Source organism: Schistocerca gregaria, chromosome 8 (assembly GCF_023897955.1).
Source record: "Schistocerca gregaria isolate iqSchGreg1 chromosome 8, iqSchGreg1.2, whole genome shotgun sequence".
NCBI lineage: Eukaryota > Metazoa > Arthropoda > Insecta > Orthoptera > Acrididae > Schistocerca > Schistocerca gregaria.
The window spans coordinates 155,952,761-155,974,866 of NC_064927.1; the positions used below are offsets into that span (position 1 = coordinate 155,952,761).

General features: G+C 44.3%; 1 protein-coding gene across 1 annotated transcript in view; it reads right to left on the reverse strand.

Annotated features, from left to right (window-relative positions):
- LOC126284096 (uncharacterized) overlaps window positions 1-22,106 on the reverse strand; it is a 50,163-nt gene that overhangs the window by 18,171 nt on the left and 9,886 nt on the right. Inside the window, exon 2 of the mRNA XM_049982747.1 lies at window positions 10,047-10,108. Coding sequence (XP_049838704.1) covers window positions 10,047-10,068 — 22 coding nt within the window. The 5' untranslated portion in view covers window positions 10,069-10,108. The remainder of the gene's footprint in view (window positions 1-10,046; window positions 10,109-22,106) is intronic.

Genomic DNA, 22,106 nt, shown 5'->3' on the forward strand with positions numbered 1-22,106 from the left:
CGAAATGTCTCCACCACAGTGAGTGGATCGTCACTAAGGTAAGGTTCTGGTTCTGGATGAACGGTGCGATTCCGACAGAAATGTATAACACACGACTTTGCGGCTGAAAACTGGAAACCGTGGGCTAGAGCCCATGACTGTACCTAGTGAATAGCTCCCTGTAGGCGCCGCTCAGCAATACTAGCACTGGAGGAACAGTACCAAATACAGAAGTCATCCGCAACTGGAGAAGGCGAGACCGACAGCCCTACAGCTGCTGCTAGACCGTTAATAGCCCCTAAAAATAGAGACACTCAACACACGGCCCTGCAGAGCAACGTTCTCCTGACTATGGGAAAAACTATGGAAGGCACTGAATTGGACATGGAGAGTACGACGCGACAGGAAGTTTTGGATATAAATCGGGAGTGGGGCCTGGAGACCCCACTCATACAATGTAGCAAGGATATGATATTGCCAGGTCATATCATATGCTTTACGTAAGTCAAAAAAGACGGTAACCACATGTTGGCGTCTGGAAAAGACTGTTCAGATGGCGGACTCGAGGGACACAAGATTGTCAGTGTAGGGCGAACCTGGCGGAATCCGTCCTGACACTGAGCCAGTAGGCCACATGACTCCAGGACCCAACCCAACCGCTGACACACCATACGTTCCAGCAGCTTACAAACAAAGTTGGCGAGACTCATGCGCTGGTAGCTATCCGCATCAAGCGGGTTTTTACCGGGTTTCAGCACTAGAATGATAGTGCTCTCCCGCCATTGCGATGGAAAGACGCCATCGCACCACATCTCGTTGAAGATGACGAGGAGATGTCGCATGTAGTCAGATGAGAGGTGTTTAATCATCTGACTGTGGATCCAATCCAGCCCAGGAGCTGTGTCAGGGTAATGTGCGAGGGCACTCAGGAGCTCTCACTCTGTAAATGTGGCGTTACAGGGTTCACTGACATGTAGTGAACAAGAGAACTTTCCTTTCCCTCCGCCATTTGAGGGTGAAAAAAGTTGGGGGTAGTTCTCCGACGCAGAAGCTCGACCATTGTGCTCAGAGAAGTGCTCGGCAATAGCGTTTGCGTCGGTAGATAACACGCCTAGGGACACCTGTTGGGGTCTGGTACCTAAAAAGACGTCCGATCTTCGTCCAGATACGGCAAGGTGATGTATGGCACCTAATGGTCGACACGTACCTCTCCCAACACTCGTTTTCCGGTGTTTCATAAGCTGGCAAACGCGGGCACACAGCCGCTTAAAGGCTTAGGTGCTCTATGTAAGGGAATCGCTTATGTCGCTGTAGAGCTCACCGGCGCTCTTTAATTGCCTCAGTGACTTCCGGCGACCACCAAGGGTCTGAATTTCTCTGGGGCACCCTAAAGACAGTGTCGTGGGGTTTCCTACCGTGGGTTTCCCGGATATTACAGGGTGTTTTACCTACTAATCTGCATTAGCTAACATTTTTCCACATTTAGAGCTAGCTGCCATTAATTAAGTCAAAACAGAAATTTTGTCTAAACATCTTGTATCCTCCTGAAGTCGCTGAACTTCGACACATTTCAATATACCGCAGTATTTCCAGCAAACAACTGCAGATTGATACCCACCCTGTCCGCCACATCATTTATACATACATAAGAAAACAGCGGTCCTATCACATTTCCATGTGATACTCCTGACGATACCTTTGTCTCTGATGGACACTTGCCTTCGAGGACAATGTACTGGATTCTTTTACAGAAGAAGTCATCGAGAAACTCATATCTGGGAACCTATTCCTTAATGCTGTTGTTATCGTGAATTGATTGTAAGCTGCATCTCGCATCTGTCTCGTGATTGATCATGAGTACGGAAAGAGCGCACTGCTTTATCAGGTAAAGGAGAGCGAAACGTCATCATTCTGACGTCAAATTCTGAACTCTTCAGTTTTTATTCTACTTGGACACTCCGACTGGACTTCAGAGGGAGAAAACTGTATGTAAACTATCTCCCAAACTGCTCATTTTGTTCTCAGTAAACTGTAGGGTCGAATGTTTGCTGTTTTGCACTGAGTGGTACTGCAGAATTCATCCAGCGGCATGGACGGACTGCATAGACACACAGCGGTAGCATTCTACTGGTAACAGAGCTGAGCGCTAGACTTGCTGCGGCATCACACTGTCTGCTGCCACTACAATCGGATCAGCTACGTTAGGGTTACGGAACAATGAAAAGTATTGGGTGCACATCGGAAGGAAGAAATACAGGAGTCAAGTTAGGTAACTTGGGGCTAAACTAACAGTGATATGTGTGGAGTGGAGAACTTAGGGAAGTGACTATCCTTTAACTTTCTTTTCTTGCCCGACTAGAGCCAAGTGGTCATTCATTTGATCACTTAAATATGTGAGAACATGTTGTAATATTAGAAGGAAAGCAGCTGCAGTAGTTTCCTTCCTCAACTCAACACCCGGCTTTCCTCCACTAATTGTGAATAAATATGAAATTATTATTTCTTTTGACGACTGAATTTATACAGGGTAAATCACCGAGCGGAAATGAAAAGTTCTATCGATGCGGCGTTTTCACAGAATTGATTGGTAGTCAAGGGTGGTGGTGGTAAATTCCTATGGCACCAAACTGATGAGATTATCGGTCCCTAGGCTAACGCATTAAGTAATCTAACTTCAACTTAACGCTAAGAACAACACACACATCCACGCCCGAGCGAGGACTAACCTCCGTCGGGAGGAGGGGGGGGGGGGGGGGGGGAGCCGCGCGAACCGCATCTAGACGAGGTAGTCAAGGGCTCTTATTGTTAGCAAACAAACGGATTGTAATAATTTGTAATCATACTTGGAAAGTGAACATACCTTTTCCAATGGAAATTGAACCATTCTTATTGACATGAAGTAGGGTAAATTAGAACGTCAGCGGTGTTTGTTGCACGAAAGCAGCGCGGGTTGTTTAGGAGAGATTGTATTTTGAAACGTTTCCACGACACTTCGTGCATTCAACTTGCGTAGTTGCTAAGTACAACGGTGTTATGATTGCTTACAGTGTGCTGTGTGTTCCTAGAGTGCACTGCGACTTGCTAGTCAGAGTGTGACAGTCCAAGCAGTAGGCCGTCAGTGGGATTTACTAATGCAGAAGAGCCGACTTGTTCCTGATGTATGGAGAGCGTTGGAAGAAATCAGTTCGTTCTCGTACGGCCCATGTGGCAATATATCCCATTAGAAATCAATCATCTTGGCGAGTATTTTTCAATCTCTTCAAGCAGTTACATGAATGTGGTAGTCTAACACCTACAGATCCTAACAGAAGGAAACGATTGACCATGGAAGAGGCTTTAATTAATGTTATTTCCACTGCTGCCATTAATCCGTACGTTAGCTCCCGCACAATCGCACGAGGAAGTGGCATGAGTCAGTAAGTCTCTTATGAATTCTCAATCGGCAAAAGGTTCCATCCGTATCACGTCTCTCTCCATGAAGAGTTGCATGGAAACGATTATGAGAATCGTATTAACTAATGTACATGGGCATTAAGACAGGATACTCCTGATACATCATGTATCTTGTTTACTGATGAATCCACATTTACCAATGACAGCCAAGTAAATCGCCGGAACATGCACTATTTGCTCTTTTGACACTTTCCTTTGGCTTCGTCAAATGGAATGTAAGAGCGTTCAGATAATGTAAACGTATGGTGTGGGACAGTGAGCAATCGAGAGACGAACACTAACGCGCTCAAGTATCGCAGTCTCCTAACAAACGGTCTTCCACGGATGATACTCGATGTTCCTCTGCAGACTGAAAGGAACTGGGATACCAACATGATCACCGTCCAAAGCCATAGTGCATGAAGAACTACCGCATATCTTCACGAATTGTTTCCAAATCATTGTGTTGGACGCAGAGGACTTACACCTTGGCCGGCATGCTCCCCAGATTCGACGCTTTTAGATCTGTTCTCTGGGGAAATATAAAAGAAGCTGTCTACAAAGACATACCAACTGAACCCGAGCCGCGTGCCTCCCCCCCCTCCCCCGCCCCCACCTTCCCACTCATGTCGAAGGTTCGAGTCCTCCCTCGGGAATGGGGGTGTGTCATGTCCTTAGCGTAAGTTAGGAAAAGTCGTGTGTAAGCCGAGGGATCGATAACCTCAACAGTATGGTCCCATAGGAACTTACTACAAATTTCCAATTTTCCAACTACACCCGCTGATATGCAACGACGCATTACTGCAGCCTGCTCTCATTATTGTTGTTGTTGTTTTCCGTCCTGAGACTGGTTTGATGCAGCTCTCCATGCTAACATATCCTGTGCAAGTTTCTTCGTCTCCCAGTATCTACTGCAACCTACATCGTTCTGAATCTGCTTAGTGTATTCATCTCTTGGTCTCCCTCTACGATTTTTACCCTCCACGCTGACCTCCAATGCTAAATTTGTGATCCCTTGATGCCTCAGGACATGTCCTACCAACCCATCCCTTCTTCTAGTCAAGTTGCGCCACAAACTTCTCTTCTCCCCAATCCTATTCAATACCTCCTCATTAGTTACGTGATCTACCCATCTAATCTTCAGCATTCTTCTGTGGCACCACATTTCGAACGCTTCTATTCTCTTCTTGTCCAAACCAGTTACCGTCCATGTTTCACTTCCATACATGGCTACACTGCACACAATACTTTCAGAAATGACTTCCTGACACTTAAATGTACACTCGATGTTAACCAATTTCTCTTTTTGAGAAACGCTTTCCTTGCCATTGCCAGTCTACATTTTATATCATTTCTACTTCGACCATCATCAGTTATTTTGCTCCCCAACTAGCAAAACTCCTTTACTACTTTAAGTGTCTCATTTCTTAATCTAATTCCCTCAGCATCACCCGACTTAATTCGACTACATTCCATTATCCTCGTTTTGCTTTTGTTGATGTTCATCTTATATCCTCCTTTCAAGACACTGTCCATTCCGTTCAACTGCTCTTCCAAGTCCTTTGCCGTCTCTGACAGAATTACAATGTCATCGGCGAACCTCGAAGTTTTTACTTCTTCTCCACGAATTTTAATACCTACTCCAAATTTTTCTTTTGTTTCCTTTACTGCTTGCTCAATATACAGATTGAATAACATCGGGGAGAGGCTACAACCCTGTCTCACTCCTCTCCCAACCACTGCTTCCCTTTCATGCCCCTCGACTCTTATGACTGCCATTTGGTTTCTGTACAAATTGTAAATAGCCTTTCGCTCCCTGTATTTTACCCCTGCCACCTCAGAATTTGAAAGAGAGTATTCCAGTCAACATTGTCAAAAGCTTTCTCCAAGTCTACAAATGCTAGAAACGTAGGTTTGCCTTTTCTTAATCTTTCTTCTAAGATAAGTCGTAAGGTTAGTATTGCCTCACGTGTTCCAACATTTCTACGGAATCCAAATTGATCTTCCACGAGGTCGGCTTCTACTAGTTTTTCCATTCGTCTGTAAATAATTCGAGTTAGTATTTTGCAGCTGTGACTTATTAAACTGATAGTTTGGTAATTTTCACATTTGTCAACACCTGCTTTCTTTGGGATTGGAATAATTATATTCTTCTTGAAGTCTGAGGGTATTTCGCCTGTCTCATACGTCTTGCTCCCCAGCTGGTAGAGTTTTGTCATGATTGGCTCTCCAAAGGCGGTCAGTAGTTCTAATGGAATGTTGTCTACTCCGGGGGCCTTGTTTCGACTCAGGTCTTTCAGTGCTCTCTCAAACTCTTCGCGCAGTATTTTATCTCCCATTTTATATTCATCTACATTCTCTTCCATTTCCATAATATTGTCCTTAAGTACATCGCCCTTGTATAAACCCTGTATATACTCCTTCCACTTTTGTGCCTTCCCTCCTTTCCTTAGAACTGTGTTGCCATCTGAGCTCTTGATATTCATACAAGTGGTTCTCTTCTCTCCAAAGGTCTCTCCAATTTTCCTGTAGGCAGTATCTATCTTACCCCTAGTGAGATAAGCTTCTACATCCTTACATTTGTCGTCTAGCCATCCCTGCTTAGCCATTTTGCACTTCCTGTCGGTCTCATTTTTGAGACGTTTGTATTCCTTTTTGCCTGCTTCATTTACTGCTTTTTTATATTTTCTCCTTTGATCAATTAAATTCAATATTTCTTCTGTTACCCAAGGATTACTAGCAGCCCTCGTCTTTTACCTACTTTATCCTCTGCTGCCTTCACTACTTCATCCCTCAGAGCTACCCATTCTTCTTCTACTGTATTTCTTTCCCCCATTCCTGTCAATTGTTCCCTTATGCTCTCCCTGAAACTCTGTACAACCTCTGGTTCCTTCAGCTTATCCAGATCCCATGTCCTTAAATTCCCACCTTTTTGCAGTTTCTTCAGTTTTAATCTACAGGTCATAACCAATAGATTGTGGTCAGAGACCACATCTGCCCCTGGAAATGTCCTACAATTTAAAACCTGATTCCTAAATCTCTGTCTTACCCTTATATAATCTGATACCTTTTAGTTCGCAGCTCGTGGTCTCGCGGTAGCGTTCTCGCTTCCCGAGCACGGGGTCCCGGGTTCGATTCCCAGCGGGGTCAGGGATTTTTCACCTGCCTCGTGATGACTGGGTGTTTGTGTCGTCTTCATCATCATCATCAATCATCCCCATTACGGTCGGAGGAAGGCAATGGAAAACCACCTCCACTAGGACCTTGCCTAGTATGGCGGCGCGGGTCTCCCGCGTCGCTCCCCTACGCTCGGTAAACGGAGTATGGGACTCATCATCATCATCATCATCATCACCTTTTAGTATCTCCATGATTCGTCCATGTATACAACCTTCTTTTATGATTTTTGAACAAAGTGTTAGCTACGATTAAGTTGTGCTCTGTGCAAAATTCTACTAGATGGTTCCTCTTACATTTCTTATCCCCAATCCATATTCACCCACAATGTTTCCTTCTCTCCCTTTTCCTACTGAGGAATTCCAGTCACCCATGACAAATTTTCGTCTCCCTTCACTACCTGAATAATTTCTTTTATCTCATCATACATTTCATCAATTTCTTTATCATCTGCAGAGCTAGTTGGCATATAAACTTGTACTACTGCAGTAGGCATGGGCTTTGTGTCTATCTTGGCCACAATAATGCGTTCACTATGCTGTTTGTAGTAGCTTACCCGCACTCCTGTTTTTGTTTTTTATTCATTATTAAACCTACTCCTGCATTACCCCTATTTGATTTTGTATTTATAACCCTGTATTCACCTGACCAAAAGTCTTGTTCCTCCTGCCACCGAACTTCACTAATTCCCACTATGTCTAACTTTAACCTATCCAGTTCCCTTTTTAAATTTTCTAACCTACCTGCCCGATTAAGGGATCTGACATTCCACGCTCCGATCCGTAGAACGCCAGTTTTCTTTCTCCTGATAAGGATGTCCTCCTGAGTAGTACCCGCCCGGAGATCCTAATGGGGGATTATTTTACCTCCGGAATATTTTACCCAAGAGGACGCCATCATCATTTAATCATACAGTAAAGCTGCATGTCCTCGGGAAAAATTACGGCTGTAGTTTCCCCTTGCTTTCAGCCGTTCCCAGTACCAGCACAGTAAGGCCGTTTTGGTTAATGTTGCAAGGCCAGATCAGTTAATCATCCAGACTGTTGCCCCTGCAACTACTGAAAAGGCTGCTGCCCCTCTTCAGGAACCACATGTTTGTCTGGTCTCTCAACAGATAACCCTCCGTTGTGGTTGCACCTGCTGTACGGCCATCTGTATCACTGAGGCACGCAAGCTTCGCCACCAACGACAAGGTCCATGGTTCATGGGGGGCCTGCTCTCATTTCCGCTGAAATGCTAGCATGCGTACAGCAGTAGTTCCATACTAAACTGGAAGCGTTTATTGCCGATGCCGGTGGCGATTTTGAACACAACCTGTGATGGTCAATTGTCTCTTCACTGGTCAGAATCCACATAAGTATTGGATGCACTTATGTTGTTCTCTAGTATGTGCTATCACAGGTATCTTACAAGGGTGAGTGGGAACTTTTCAAAATACGATACATCGTAAACGACTCGCACTATAATCCTGTAACAAACACCACTGACATTCTAATTTACCCTTCTTTTAGTTTATTGTCAATAGGAATTGTTCTGTTTAAAAACGTTTATTTTTGCCAAAAATGCACTTTATAAGTGTTATTACCGTCTCTGGTGGCAAACAAAACCACCCACTAACTACCAATCCATTCTGTGAAAGTCGCACACCATCAGCACTTTCCATTTCCACAATATTTGCAGTGAAAGTTTCAGGTGATTAACCCGATTCTTCATTTACGAATTAGTACCATCAATTCGGTTATTGCACTACCCCACCATGAATTAGTATGACTCTCAGCAATTCAGTTCTTTAGGTTTTTATTTCTAATACATAAAAAACACACTTGACAGACATCTTTTACTCTCCGTAGTGTCCCGTGAAATTATTATGGGTTCGTTAGAAACCTCTCAATTACACTTCAACAGCTGCCACTTCTATAAGTTTTTATTTTACTAACTGGGAATTAGGAACAAGTCAAATTTCGTAAATGTTCGTTACAAAAATTTGGAGAAGGTATAACCCCCAATTATACTACCACTGTGGGCCTATCAAAGTGATAACTACATAAATAGCTGCTCGACGTGGGGGGGGGGGGGGGGGATCAATGAAATTGTGAGAGACAAAGTGAACATTTCCTTAAGATTACGTACATCTTCATACCATTATTTGATCTTTTGTCACTGTAACTTAGGTTTCTTATCACCTTCGGAATTTTTATCAGTAACTGAGGTTATCCAAGCAAATAGAAGTACTTTATTTTCAGTGTAAGTTATCGAATGCTTACTGATTTCTGTCCAGCTCTAACCGTTAGTCTGCGTAAGTACGGTAATAAAATATGTGAAGGGGGTTCACTAAGAACCACAGGAACCATTTTGTCAGCAAACTAACGTATAAGAAGTCAACAAACGTGTCAAAACGAAACCATAAAAGAACACATCTTGACCTCGGCAAAACTTTTAAAATTTTAGGATCGTAGGGAATGGTGCCTTCCACGCAATATGTCGCGTACCTTCCCACAGAAAGATGAGAAAGATTGAGAAAGAATATCAGGGGTGCACGATAGCCTTATAGTAATGTTGGTTACTGGTTATTTGCAATTACGTATAATAAATGTTTGGATGGCATAACAAACTGCGTAAGATAACAGGAGTGGTATGAACCACTTCGAAGGCGTCTAATGAAGACCGCTGAAAACCTAAAAGGACTGTGTTAACAGATCCTCTCACAATCCACATTCTCGATATTCTGACGATTTCCGCTGGACAAGGAGTTAAAAACAAACAGTCTTCAGACTATCGGATGATTCAACAATCAGAGCCATTAAGATGTCACCAAGCCTGCCGCATGACTATTACTTGACCGAAATATTGCATAATTTAGACTTATGTGCAATCCATATCAACGTTAATTCGTGACTTACGGTTTCATTTAGAGGATTTTTTTAAAGTTATGGCCCAATAATCAATCAATGCACCAATAAGTGTAAGACGTGTATATTACTGTTAGTAGCAGAGAGGAAATATGAAATTTTAAATTTTATTGTTGTCCGCAGCTCCTGGTCTAGAGGTTATCGTTACTGCCTCTAGACCATATGGTCTTGGGATAGATGTCTGGGTAAGAAGAAGATCTTAGCTTGGGAATTATCTGAGTGTTGTTCTAATCATTTCATTATCACAAAGGAGCCAAATGGAACTGCAGCAAGCGGCCAAATAACCCCATATGGAGTCTGCCAGTCAATAATGCCGTACGATCTTTTTTTTTACATTTTGTTGCCACAGCAAGACAAATTATCATTACATTAGAAAATAATCCCGGATTTACAGCGTCTTCATGAAATGTTTTGAATCATTGCGATAATCGTTCCACAAGTTTCTTCACCCGTTGTAAATTGGACTTATTATCAATAAAAATTCGCAGCATTAGACCTTAAAACATAGTACTAAAGGGCAAAATAAGGTTCTGAGATGATGTAGCATACCTGTGAGAATGAAGTTGGGCATTTTTGGATTGCCTGCTAAGAGCTTAGCTAATTTTATTCACCTGGAACAGACAAGAAAAATCTCAATTTAGTAACAGCTGAAATGAAACGCTGCTGTTATAGCGTACAATGTCTAATTGGTCACTTTGCGTATCCAAATTCTCATTCACACTCACGCACCTTCACACCTGAAGGATCAAATACTTTCTTACGATGTATTTCTTACAGAGTAAGACATTAGTCCTTCCTTTACTTTCAACCATTGGATGCTAACAGTTGGGCAACCTGGCACCATGGTCCCTGAATCTTGTTAATATATATATTTTTAGCATGTACGTTAAGTATTTTACAATACTTCAGAAGAAATATATCACACAGTACCACCGAATGTAGATAGACTGCAAAACACGTCACCCTTGAACTCAAATTTTCTGTGAGTACATTTCCTTTGACGGCTAAAAATGAAGTGTATCAGCTCGGTTATCCCTGGGACATTTTTGTTTATGTCTGACCAACTGTACTTCTCACCATTCACCTAGCCCCTCGTCTGTTTTTAGCGTAAGACCTCTGTGAAAGAACTTCTTGCACCATATGTATATCGTCCAGTCGTTCACATGCCTGAACTTTAGATTGTGCAACAGATGCAGCCACTGCGATTTTCCACACAGAAGAAAATTGTCCAAATTTGTCTTCTACGTGTTTCACAGAAAATAAAGATTTAGTCGCCGTAAAAGTACTTCCATCTGTTGTTGTACACACCAGTTATTGACTAACTCGTTTACCTCCCCGCCGTCTCATTTGCCGTCTTCGCACGGGGTACAGCCAGGGTCGCAAGCAGTCCGTGCTTAAACGTCTAGACTTCTCTGTTGAGATGGTCTAATCAGAACGGCCATTGTATTACTTCAGCTTCATACATTCAACGGGTGAAAACATCGGCCCCGATGCCAGCTACTCTGATCAAAGTCTCTATCCACGTGCACCACCGAGTCACAACGAAGTTAATCTCGCACGACTAACGGCCGCAGCTGGGAGTCCTGATGCCCCCAGGAAGACGCGCTGTTTGGGAGCTAGCAACTCAGTCATCGGAACTGTGATCGCTGTGTTCTCAGAGGGATCTACGGGAAGAGCACATAATAATGCCATCCGCGTGGCTTTTAACTGCATATACGGTATGAGTCGCATACGTATTGTTCGCAGACGGTCCTCAACACTAGGCAGCATGCGCTATTTAGGCGTTGTTCCCCAAGCACGAACCGGCAGTGGGCATTTAATGTCAAAGAGGTTGTCACTAATTTATTCCATATCAAGCTCCCCTTGTTAAAACACAGACCGCACTACACCACCAGATCCAATCAACTTTCGTTATTCCAGCTAGCGGTTCAAGTACTTATTTACAAGATAATTGATTTGCAGGTGGAGTTACTACGAGGGGTAAGAACACAAACAACATATTTACGCGTAACCCCAACATTACAATGTTAGCGATAAATTCAGTTTCCATTCCCGTAGAGCGTTTCATTGCACATACACTCCTGGAAATTGAAATAAGAACACCGTGAATTCATTGTCCCAGGAAGGGGAAACCTTATTGACACATTCCTGGGGTCAGATACATCACATGATCACACTGACAGAACCACAGGCACATACACACAGGCAACAGAGCATGCACAATGTCGGCACTAGTACAGTGTATATCCACCTTTCGCAGCAATGCAGGCTGCTATTCTCCCATGGAGACGATCGTAGAGATGCTGGATGTAGTCCTGTGGAACGGCTTACCATGCCATTTCCACCTGGCGCCTCAGTTGAACCAGCGTTCGTGCTGGACGTGCAGACCGCGTGAGACGACGCTTCATCCAGTCCCAAACATGCTCAATGGGGGACAGATCCGGAGATCTTGCTGGCCAGGATAGTTGACTTACACCTTCTAGAGCACGTTGGGTGGCACGGGATACATGCGGACGTGCATTGTCCTGTTGGAACAGCAAGTTCCCTTGCCGGTCTAGGAATGGTAGAACGATGAGTTCGATGACGGTTTGGATGTACTGTGCACTATTCAGTGTCCCCTCGACGATCACCAGAGGTGTACGGCCAGTGTAGGAGATCGCTCCCCACACCATGATGCCGGGTGTTGGCCCTGTGTGCCTCGGTCGTATGCAGTCCTGATTGTGGCGTTAACCTGCACGGCGCCAAACACGCATACGACCATCATTGGCACCAAGGCAGAAGCGACTCTCATCGCTGAAGACGACACATCTCCATTCGTCCCTCCATTCACGCCTGTCGCGACACCACTGGAGGCGGGCTGCACGATGTTGGGGCGTGAGGGGAAGACGGCCTAACGGTGTGCGGGACCGTAGCCCAGCTTCATGGAGACGGTTGCAAATGGTCCTCGCCGATACCCCTGGAGCAACAGTGTCCCTAATTTGCTGGGAAGTGGCGGTGCGGTCCCCTACGGCACTACGTAGTATCCTACGGTCTTGGCGTGCATCCGTGCGTCGCTGCGGTCCGGTCCCAGGTCCACGGGCACGTGCACCTTCCGCCGACCACTGGCGACAACATCGATGTACTGTGGAGACCTCACGCCCCACGTGTTGAGCAATTCGGCGGTACGTCCACCCGGCCTCCCGCATGCCCACTATACTCCCTCGCTCAAAGTCCGTCAACTGCACATACGGTTCACGTCCACGCTGTCGAGGCATGCTACCAGTGTTAAAGACTACGATGGAGCTCCGTATGCAACGGCAAACTGGCTGACACTGACGGCGGCGGTGCACAAATGCTGCGCAGCTAGCGCCATTCGACGACCAACACCGCGGTTCCTGGTGTGTCCGCTGTGCCGTGCGTGTGATCATTGCTTGTACAGCCCTCTCGCAGTGTCCGGAGCAAGTATGGTGGGTCTGACACACCGGTGTCAATGTGTTCTTTTTTCCATTTCCAGGAGTGTATGTATCGAGAAACTAGTAGGTTGCTCCAAAATTATAAACCAAAAAGTCGTGTAAGTATGAAACTAACTACTTACCGGTACACAGGATTCACACATGACTGGTTCAACCGATAACAGTTATGTGATGGCCGTATCACCGTATGCTTAAGTGAAAATAAAACTGACTGCCAGACGAAATAGCGAGTCACCTATGCGAAGTAAATTATTATGTTTAATACCAGCGCCATCTTTTAAAAAACAGAAAATTGACGTAACATGTCATAGGTGTCTATACTGTTGAACTACGTTTATTATGACAGAATCTGGGAGTATAAGCAGTCTCTGAACACACGATTGTGAATCACCTCCACAGGAAATGATTAAGAAAATCGTGGCTTAAGTGATATGTCTGCTATAGCTACGCCGAGTTAGTAAGGGTATCACTCACTATCCAAAGCACATGTTCGATACAGTCTTACACCCCATATTTCAATCATTAATATGTCTTTTAATGTCTGCTTTCAAAAGTAATTTGTTTATACGGAATCTCTCGTTGAACCCATAACGAGCTGTGCTATGTAGAAGTGCGTTGTGTTTGACAGAAGAAGACTGGATGAAGAGCATATTTCGATACAATCCATCGGCTTCGAACAGTTGCGCAGTAAACATGGCGACTGTCACGTGTACTCAGAAAATCACTTTAGCGTTTTTTAACATACCAGTGTAATATAGGCGTCTGTTACACAAACTTCTGTATCCCTATATTACAGAAGTCTGCCACCTGGGATTGGAACATGGCGTAACAATCTCTGCCTCTATCAGTCTGATAACGTTTTCTCCAACAGGAAAGGAAATTCCTGCTTGGATTCTGGGTATTGTGTGCAGCCCTCCTGTGATGATCCTGTTCAGAAACTCGTCGGCGTCAGCATGGTACAGCTTCAGGCAAGCCATAGCTGCCCCCACGTGGTTTACTTTGTGGGCTGCTGCAGTAGTTTCGGCCCGACGCACAATTTCCGAAACAACAGTTGTTCCGCGACAGTTTCAGGCAACTTGGAGTGGCACATCTGTGGCAACTGGCTGCTGAGATACATGACTGAAGCGAGGGTTCTCCATAATGGGTACCAGGACAAGCTTCCCAAGTTCGCCTGTAATGAAGGATGGCCTCCTTTTGCGCTTCGTATCATGAATATTTTTGCAACCTGCTGCCAAGTTTTTGCACTTGCAACGCACCATTCACTTGCTCATGAGGTTACGCCCACAGATCTGGTACAGCTGATTAATTTCATTTGGCGATCAGTTCTAGATATTCAAAAATTTTTTCACTCAGAGCTGGAGCTGGAATACAAGCCTCTATGTTCAACCACCGCCGCGTGGCTATTGCAAGACCTCGGGAAGATCCATCAGCGCCCAGCCACGTCAGTCTGTTGCGCAACACATGATTTGCTAGCTGTGGGGTGCGTGGGAACTAACTTTATGGACGAGCGTCCGTAGCTACTGTGAGCCAGGTGGATGAGCATGCGTCGACTGTAGGTAAGTAGTTTATACAGGGTGTTTCAAAAATGACCGGTATATTTGAAACGGCAATAAAAACTAAACGAGCAGCGATAGAAATACACCGTTTGTTGCAATATGCTTGGGACAACAGTACATTTTCAGGCAGACAAACTTTCGAAATTACAGTAGTTACAATTTTCTTCAACAGATAGTGCTGCAGGTGATGTGGAAGATATAGAAGACAACGCAGTCTGTGGGCGCGCCATTCTGTACGTCGTCTTTCTGCTGTGCTGTTCACAACGTGCAAGTGTGCTGTGGGAAACATGGTTTATTCCTTAGAACAGACGATTTTTCTGGTGTTGGAATTCCACCGCCTAGAACACAGTGTTGTTGCAACAAGACGAAGTTTTCAACGGAGGTTTAATGTAACCAAAGGACCGAAAAGCGATACAATGAAGGATCTGTTTGAAAAATATCAACGGACTGGGAACGTGACGGATGAACGTGCTGGAAAGGTAGGGCGGCCGCATACGGCAACCACAGAGGGCAACGCGCAGCTAGTGCAGCAGGTGATCCAACAGCGGCCTCGGGTTTCCGTTCGCCGTGTTGCAGCTGCGGTCCAAATGACGCCAACGTCCACGTATCGTCTCATGCGCCGGAGTTTACACCTCTATCCATACAAAATTCAAATGCAGCAACCCCTCAGCGCCGCTACCATTGCTGCACGAGAGATATTCGCTAACGATATAGCGCACAGGATTGATGACGGCGGTATGCATGTGGGCAGCATTCGGTTTACTGACGAAGCTTATTTTTACCTGGACGGCTTCGTCAATAAACAGAACTGGCGCAAATGGGGAACCGAAAAGCTGCATGCTGCAGTCCCTTCGTCCCTGCATCCTCAAAAAGTACTGGTCTGGGCCGCCATTTCTTCCAAAGGAATCATTGGCCCATTTTTTCAGAACCGAAACGATTACTGCATCATGCTATCTGGACATTCTTCGTGAATTTGTGGCGGTACAAACTACCTTAGACGACACTGCGAACACCTCGTGGTTTACGCAAGATGGTGCCCGGCCACATCGCACGGCCGACGTCTTTAATTTCCTGAATGAATATTTCGATGATCGTGTGATTGCTTTGGGCTATCCGAAACATACAGGAGGCGGCGTGGATTGGCCTCCCTGTTTGCCAAACATGAATCCCTGTGACTTCTTTCTGTGGGGACACTTGAAAGACCAGGTGTACCGCCAGAATCCAGAAACAATTGAACAGCTGAAGCAGTACATCTCATCTGCATGTGAAGCCATTCCGCCAGACACGTTGTCAAAGGTTTCGGGTAATTTCATTCAGAGACTACGCCATATTATTGCTACGCATGGTGGATATGTGGAAAATATCGTACTAGAGTTTCCCAGACCGGAGCGCCAACTGTTGTTGACAATTGTAACTACTGTAATTTCGAAAGTTTGTCTGCCTGAAAATGTACTGTTGTCCCAAGCATATTGCAACAAACGGTGTATTTCTATCGCTGCTCGTTTAGTTTGTATTGCCGTTTCAAATATACCGGTCATTTTTGAAACACCCTGTATATTGCACTGAGGAGCTGACGCTTGGGAAAATTTAGATACAACTGTGGAACGCTGACCTAAATATTCTAATGCAACAGTTTATTTCACGCATATTCAAAGATTGTAGGCACATAATCTGATGGATTACTTTCTAAAAATGTTAGAATCCTCTCTGTGGCCATCGCTGGCGAGTTTGACCGTACTTTATATTGTTGTAAATGTACAGCAAATAAAAATGGGAAGGAAGCCAGTCTTTTGTTAATTATTGATCAAATACAGGGAGTACTGTACAGAGACGAAAGGTGGCTGTTACCGGAGCCTATACACTGCAATAACCATGTCTGCAGAGGGAACATTTATATGACTAAGCAACTGACCCGCAACCCAGTGTCAGTTCAAATTGCCTATCTCACGGCTTTCCGTGCTAATAAAAATTTGATCTAAAAATGTTCACATTTAAAATTGATTTTCAGTATTTCATATAATTATTATTCGAATTAAAATATTTAAAATTCTATCTATTCAATAAGGGGCATAACCTTACGTTAAATGTTAAGATGGAGGCACTTATCTACTTGCAACTACCTTTACACCTAATCAAAAAAATTTACTGAACACTTATTCGCCGATATCCCACACAAAATGATGAAAGGAAAAAATGTTAACATTATTTAGGCTGTTAATGCAGTAAGACTTTGGCGTCAAGCATGACGTTTACAATAAAAGCATTTAGCGACTTCCAACAACCTTTAAGCGTATTTCAAATCATCTCTATTCTCGCTTACGTGCCTAATGTAAAAAGTCAACTCTTTCGTAAAGCAATCAAACGTTTGAAGCTGTTTTACGCACAGGACTCCGATTCTTTAACGAATCGAAGATTTGTACGTACTATCAAACAGCTGTATAATACACTGACGAAAAAAAATCCCAACACCAAATAATAATTAATGTCGAGTAACGAAATATAGGGAATATATTTGTCTAGATGACATTTAGGCCATTAACATTGCAAGATCACAGGTTAATGTAAGCACAACATAACCCATTGTAAATGTGAACTACTGGTAAATTAGTACGCGGTGTACCCCCAGAATATTGAATGCAACCATGCGAACTTACATGCATTGTATTGCACAGGTGTCGGATGTCAGTTTGTGGGACGGAGTTTCATGGCTGTTACACTTGGGCGGTCAATACAGGGACAGTCAGCATCGGTTGTGGCTGACACTGGAGTTGTCCGACGATGTCCAATATGGGCTCGCTTAGAGACAGATCTAGTGATCAAGTTAAGGTAACATGTCGACACACAGTAGAGCATGTTGGGTTACACAACAGCGGTATGTGGGAGAGCGTTATCCTGTTGCGAAACACCCCTTGGAATGCAGTTCTTGAATGTCAGCACAACAGGTCGTATCTCCAGGTTGACATACAAATTTGCAGTCAGTGTGTTTGGGATAAACACGACAGTGCTCTTCCACTCTTACGAAATCGCCCTTCGAACCAGAACTCCAGGTGTAAGTCCAGTGTGTCTAGCACCCAGACAAGTTTATTGCATGCTTGCAACTGACCACGGCCATCACTCGCGACGAGGCAGAACCAGGTTTCAACAGACAACACGACAGACCTCCACCCTGCCCTCCAGTGGTCTCTCGCTTGTCACCATTGAAGTCACAAATGGTGGTTGGTTGTCAGAGGAATGTATGCTACATGGCGCCTGGCTTGGACCTGTCCTTTAAGTATCCAATTTGCAACAGTGTGTTGCGTCACTGCGGTGCCAACTGCTGCTCAAATTGCTGCTCCAGATGCTGTAGGATGCGCCAACGACATAAACCGAACATGATGTTCTTCCTTCTTGGTAGCGCCACGTGGCTGTCCGGAGACCAGGCTTCGTGCGACCGTACATTCCCATGACCACCTCTGCCAACAATTGTGTACACCAGCTACATTCCTGCAGTATTACAGAAGGAACATCCTGCTTTAATAGCCATATTACACCACCTCGTTCAAACTCAGTCAGGTGTTGATAATGGCGTCTTGGTCGCCTTAAATGCATTCTTGACCACAAGCGCAGACACTGTGATACCAGAGGGAGTCCGAGTCCTCTCAAAAATTCGTTTTGAGGGGCTGAGCCTCCCCCCCCCCCCTATAATTCAAGAAAATTATTAGTTACATTAAGATTTGTAAAATCACAAAATTATGTTGGAATTTATTTTCTTGTTTGACGATAGTTACCTTATAAAATACAGTCAGCAATCAGTTAAATAATTATTACGGTAGTAAGCAGGTTAACTGAAAACGAGTGGTGTGAATAATCCTGAGTGTTACGGTGCACACTTAGAATTTGTCCCGGTGCGCGAACCTTCGGGTGAAGTCCAGCTCTGCGGCCGCGGTGATATCGAAAGGACTGGAGCAGAAGCGCCTGAAACCATCCGCCTCGCGTTGCCGTCACGCTTAGAGACATTACGACGGCGCGGCCATATAAAGCCCACCCTTCTGTCGCAGTCAGTGTGGTTAGTTTCGTTCAGTCCATGCTGCAGACGTGTCTCGTGTTCCGACTTTAGTGGACTATTTTATATGAATATAAAATATTAGACTCTTAGTGTACTGTGAATTAAGTTTGCAATGGATAAATTTGTTACCAAAAAGGCGCGCTTGGAAGTTTATGATACTGTTAGTCAATCTCCAACAATTACTGTGTCGTCAATTCCTTCGTCGTCTACAGGCGAGAACCGCTCCACAGCCGAAACCTGGGCAATCCGGTTAGGGAAGATCATTTCAGAACTCTTGGGTGATCAAATATACACTACTGGCCATTACAATAGCTACACCACGAAGTTGACGTGCTACAGAAGCAAAATTTAATCGACAGGAAGAATGTGCTGTGATATGCAAATAAGCTTTTCAGAGCATTCACACAAGGTTGGCGCCGGAGCGACATACAGCGTGCTGACATGAGGAAAGTTTCCAATCGATTTCTCATACACAAACAGCAGTTGACCGGCGTGCGTTGCCTGGTGAAACATCGTTGTGATGCCTCGTGTAAGGAGGAGAAATGCGTACCACCACGTTTCCCACTTTGATAAAGGTCCGATTGTAGCCTATCGCGATTGCGGTTTATCGTATCGCGACATTACTGCTCGCGTTGGTCGAGATCCAGTGACTGTTAGCAGAATATGGAATCGGTGGGTTCAGGAGGGTAACACGGAACGCCGTGCTGGTTCCCAAAGGCCTCGTATCACTAGCAGTCGAGATGACAGGCATCTTATCCGCACGGCTGTAATGGATCGTGCAGCCATATCTCGATCCCCGAGTCAACAGATGTGGACGTTTACAAGACAACAACGATCTGCACGAACAGTTCGACGACGTTTGCAGCAGCATGGACTATCAGCTCTGAGACCATGGCTGCGGTTACCCTGACGCTGCATCACAGACAGGAGCGCCTGCGATGGTGCACTCAACGACGAACCTGGGTTTACGAATGGCAAAACGTTATTTTTTCGGGTGAATCCAGGTTCTGTTGACAGCATCATGATGCTCGCATCCGCGTTTGGCGACATCGCGGTGAATGCACATTGGAAGCGTGCATTCGTCATCGCCATACTGGCGTATCACCGGCGTGATGGTATGAGGTGCCATAGGTTACACGTCTCGGTCACCTCTTGTTCGCATTGACAGCACTTTGGACAGTGGGCGTTACATTTCAGATGTGTTACGACCTGGGGCTCTGCCTTTCATTCGATCCCTGCGAAACCCTACATTTTAGTAGGATAATGCACGACCGCATGTTGCAGGTCCTGTGCGGGCCTTTCTGCATACAGAAAATGTTCGACTGCTGCCCTGGCCAGCACATTCTCCAGATCTCTCACCAATTGAAAACGTGTGGTCAATGGTGGCCGAGCAACTGGCTCATTACAATACGCCAGTCACTACTCTTGATGAACTGTGGTATCGTGTTGAAGCTGCATGGGCAGCTGTACCTGTACACGCCATCCAAGCTCTGTTTGACTCAATGCCCAGGTTTACCAGGACCGTTATTACGGCCAGAGGTGGTTGTTCTGGGTACTGATTTCTCAGGATCTATGCACCTAAATTGCGTGAAAATGTAATAACATGTCAGTGCTAGTATAATATATTTGTCCAATGAATACCCGTTTATCATCTGCATTTCTTCTTGGTGTAGCAATTTTAATGGCCAGTAGTGTACATGGCTAGGATATGAACCATCTACCGAAAAAGTTTTTCCCACAACTGCAAAGAGGCAGATGCTAAAGATCTATTACAATTTCCTTAAAAATGCATTTACTTCCGTAGAGTTTTCTAACTGGAAAAAGGTTTTGGATAAATCCAGTCTTCATGAAAATACGTTTACGAATAAAGATTATGTTCTGAAGCTAAATTCTATCACTAACCGAAGCGCGACCTACCAATTGAATGAACAGTTAGTGATATTAAGAAAGGCCGTTTAGCTCTTTACACAATTTTTACTACCGCGCAATTTCTATGCCGACAAGAACTAGCAATTAGAGGGCACTAAGATGTAAACTCATTTTTTTTTTCAATTGTTGGAGCTCCGAATGAATGACACACCTGAGTTTAAAGATATTCACAACGAGATCATTGAACTACTAGAAAAGTCTGTGTTGAGGAAGGTATTTATTTCAATCAAGAAGACTGAATATTTTTATTATGGTTGACGATACAAGCGAGTCTTCGATTCACGAACAAGTGTCATTTTATATTCGTACTGTCAATGACTGCTTAATCACCAACGAACACTTTTGTCTTATACGAGACACCCCCCCCCCCCCCCAACACTGAACCACGAACTCTGTTTAGTATTTTAAGACTTTTTGCTCGCCTTTAATTGTCAATGGATAACTTAAGAGCGCAGTGCTATGATGGTGCCTCGAATATGAGAGGTAAGTTGAAAGAACTAAAAGTTAGTTGCGGATATACAACCAAAAGCACGTTATGTGCACTGCACTGCTTACAGTTTAGACTTGGCAGTTGAAGACAGTCTACTAGGGATATTATGGCTTTAGCCAAATACTTAGTAAACACCGTAAGGGAATCTAACAAAAGGAATGGACTCTTCAGAAGCATACGCTGAGAGCGCCACCAACCAAGCTGGTCCACTATCCCTTTGTCTGACGAGCTTCTAGTATCTTGACAATATTGAAAAACTTCGAGTTTTTTAAACATTTTCTGCACAGGACAAAACAGAGGCAGGCTACAAATGTGCAGGCTACCTTGAGTCAATGTTACAATCAAGACATTTCTTTCTACGTCTTTATTGATATGCACTGAACCCACTAGAGGATGTGAATGAAAAAATTCAATACCCTCATCTAAGTGTTGCTGATTCAGAAAAAAAAAAATATGAGGGCTTGATTTTTGTATACTGAATCGAAGGCGTGAGTTTTGAACACGTTTGGGAATTGTGTTTAAAAGAAAAACCTTCACAAGTTGTTGATCCTTCGCTTCCTTGGAACTGAAGTTACCAAAGAAGTACGGAAAGAACGAAGCCAGTTCACCGCACACTTTCAAAACCCCCAAAGGAATACTACAAAGCTATTTACATTGAAGTTTGTGAAACGGTGCAGTCTTGCATTACTGAGCGGTTTGCTTCAACTGGACTCACACAGGTCATTGTAGTTGAACACGGGTGCTGGCTTTTCGTAAACAGAGATAAACAAATTTGGAAAAATTAACAGAGTTTTTCAAAAATGATCTAGACGTTGAGAGACTACGCTTACACTTGAATATGTTAGCCAATATCGTTAATAAAGAACAATTGGTCTTAGGAAACATGCGTGATGTAAGAAAGTACGTTAGACAAGAGCCTACAGTTGGAGGAATGTTATGTGAAGTAGTGAATTGCATTAAGCTTCTCCAAGTAGTTCCAACCACGACAGCAACAGCAAATCGGTCATTTAGCGCCCTTAGACGTGTGAAGTCATATCTCAGATGAACAGTGGGGCAGAAGCGTTTGAACAACTTTCTGTTCTTCAAGCCCACCAAGATGTTTTGGATGAATTGGATATACGACCTGTCATCCACCCA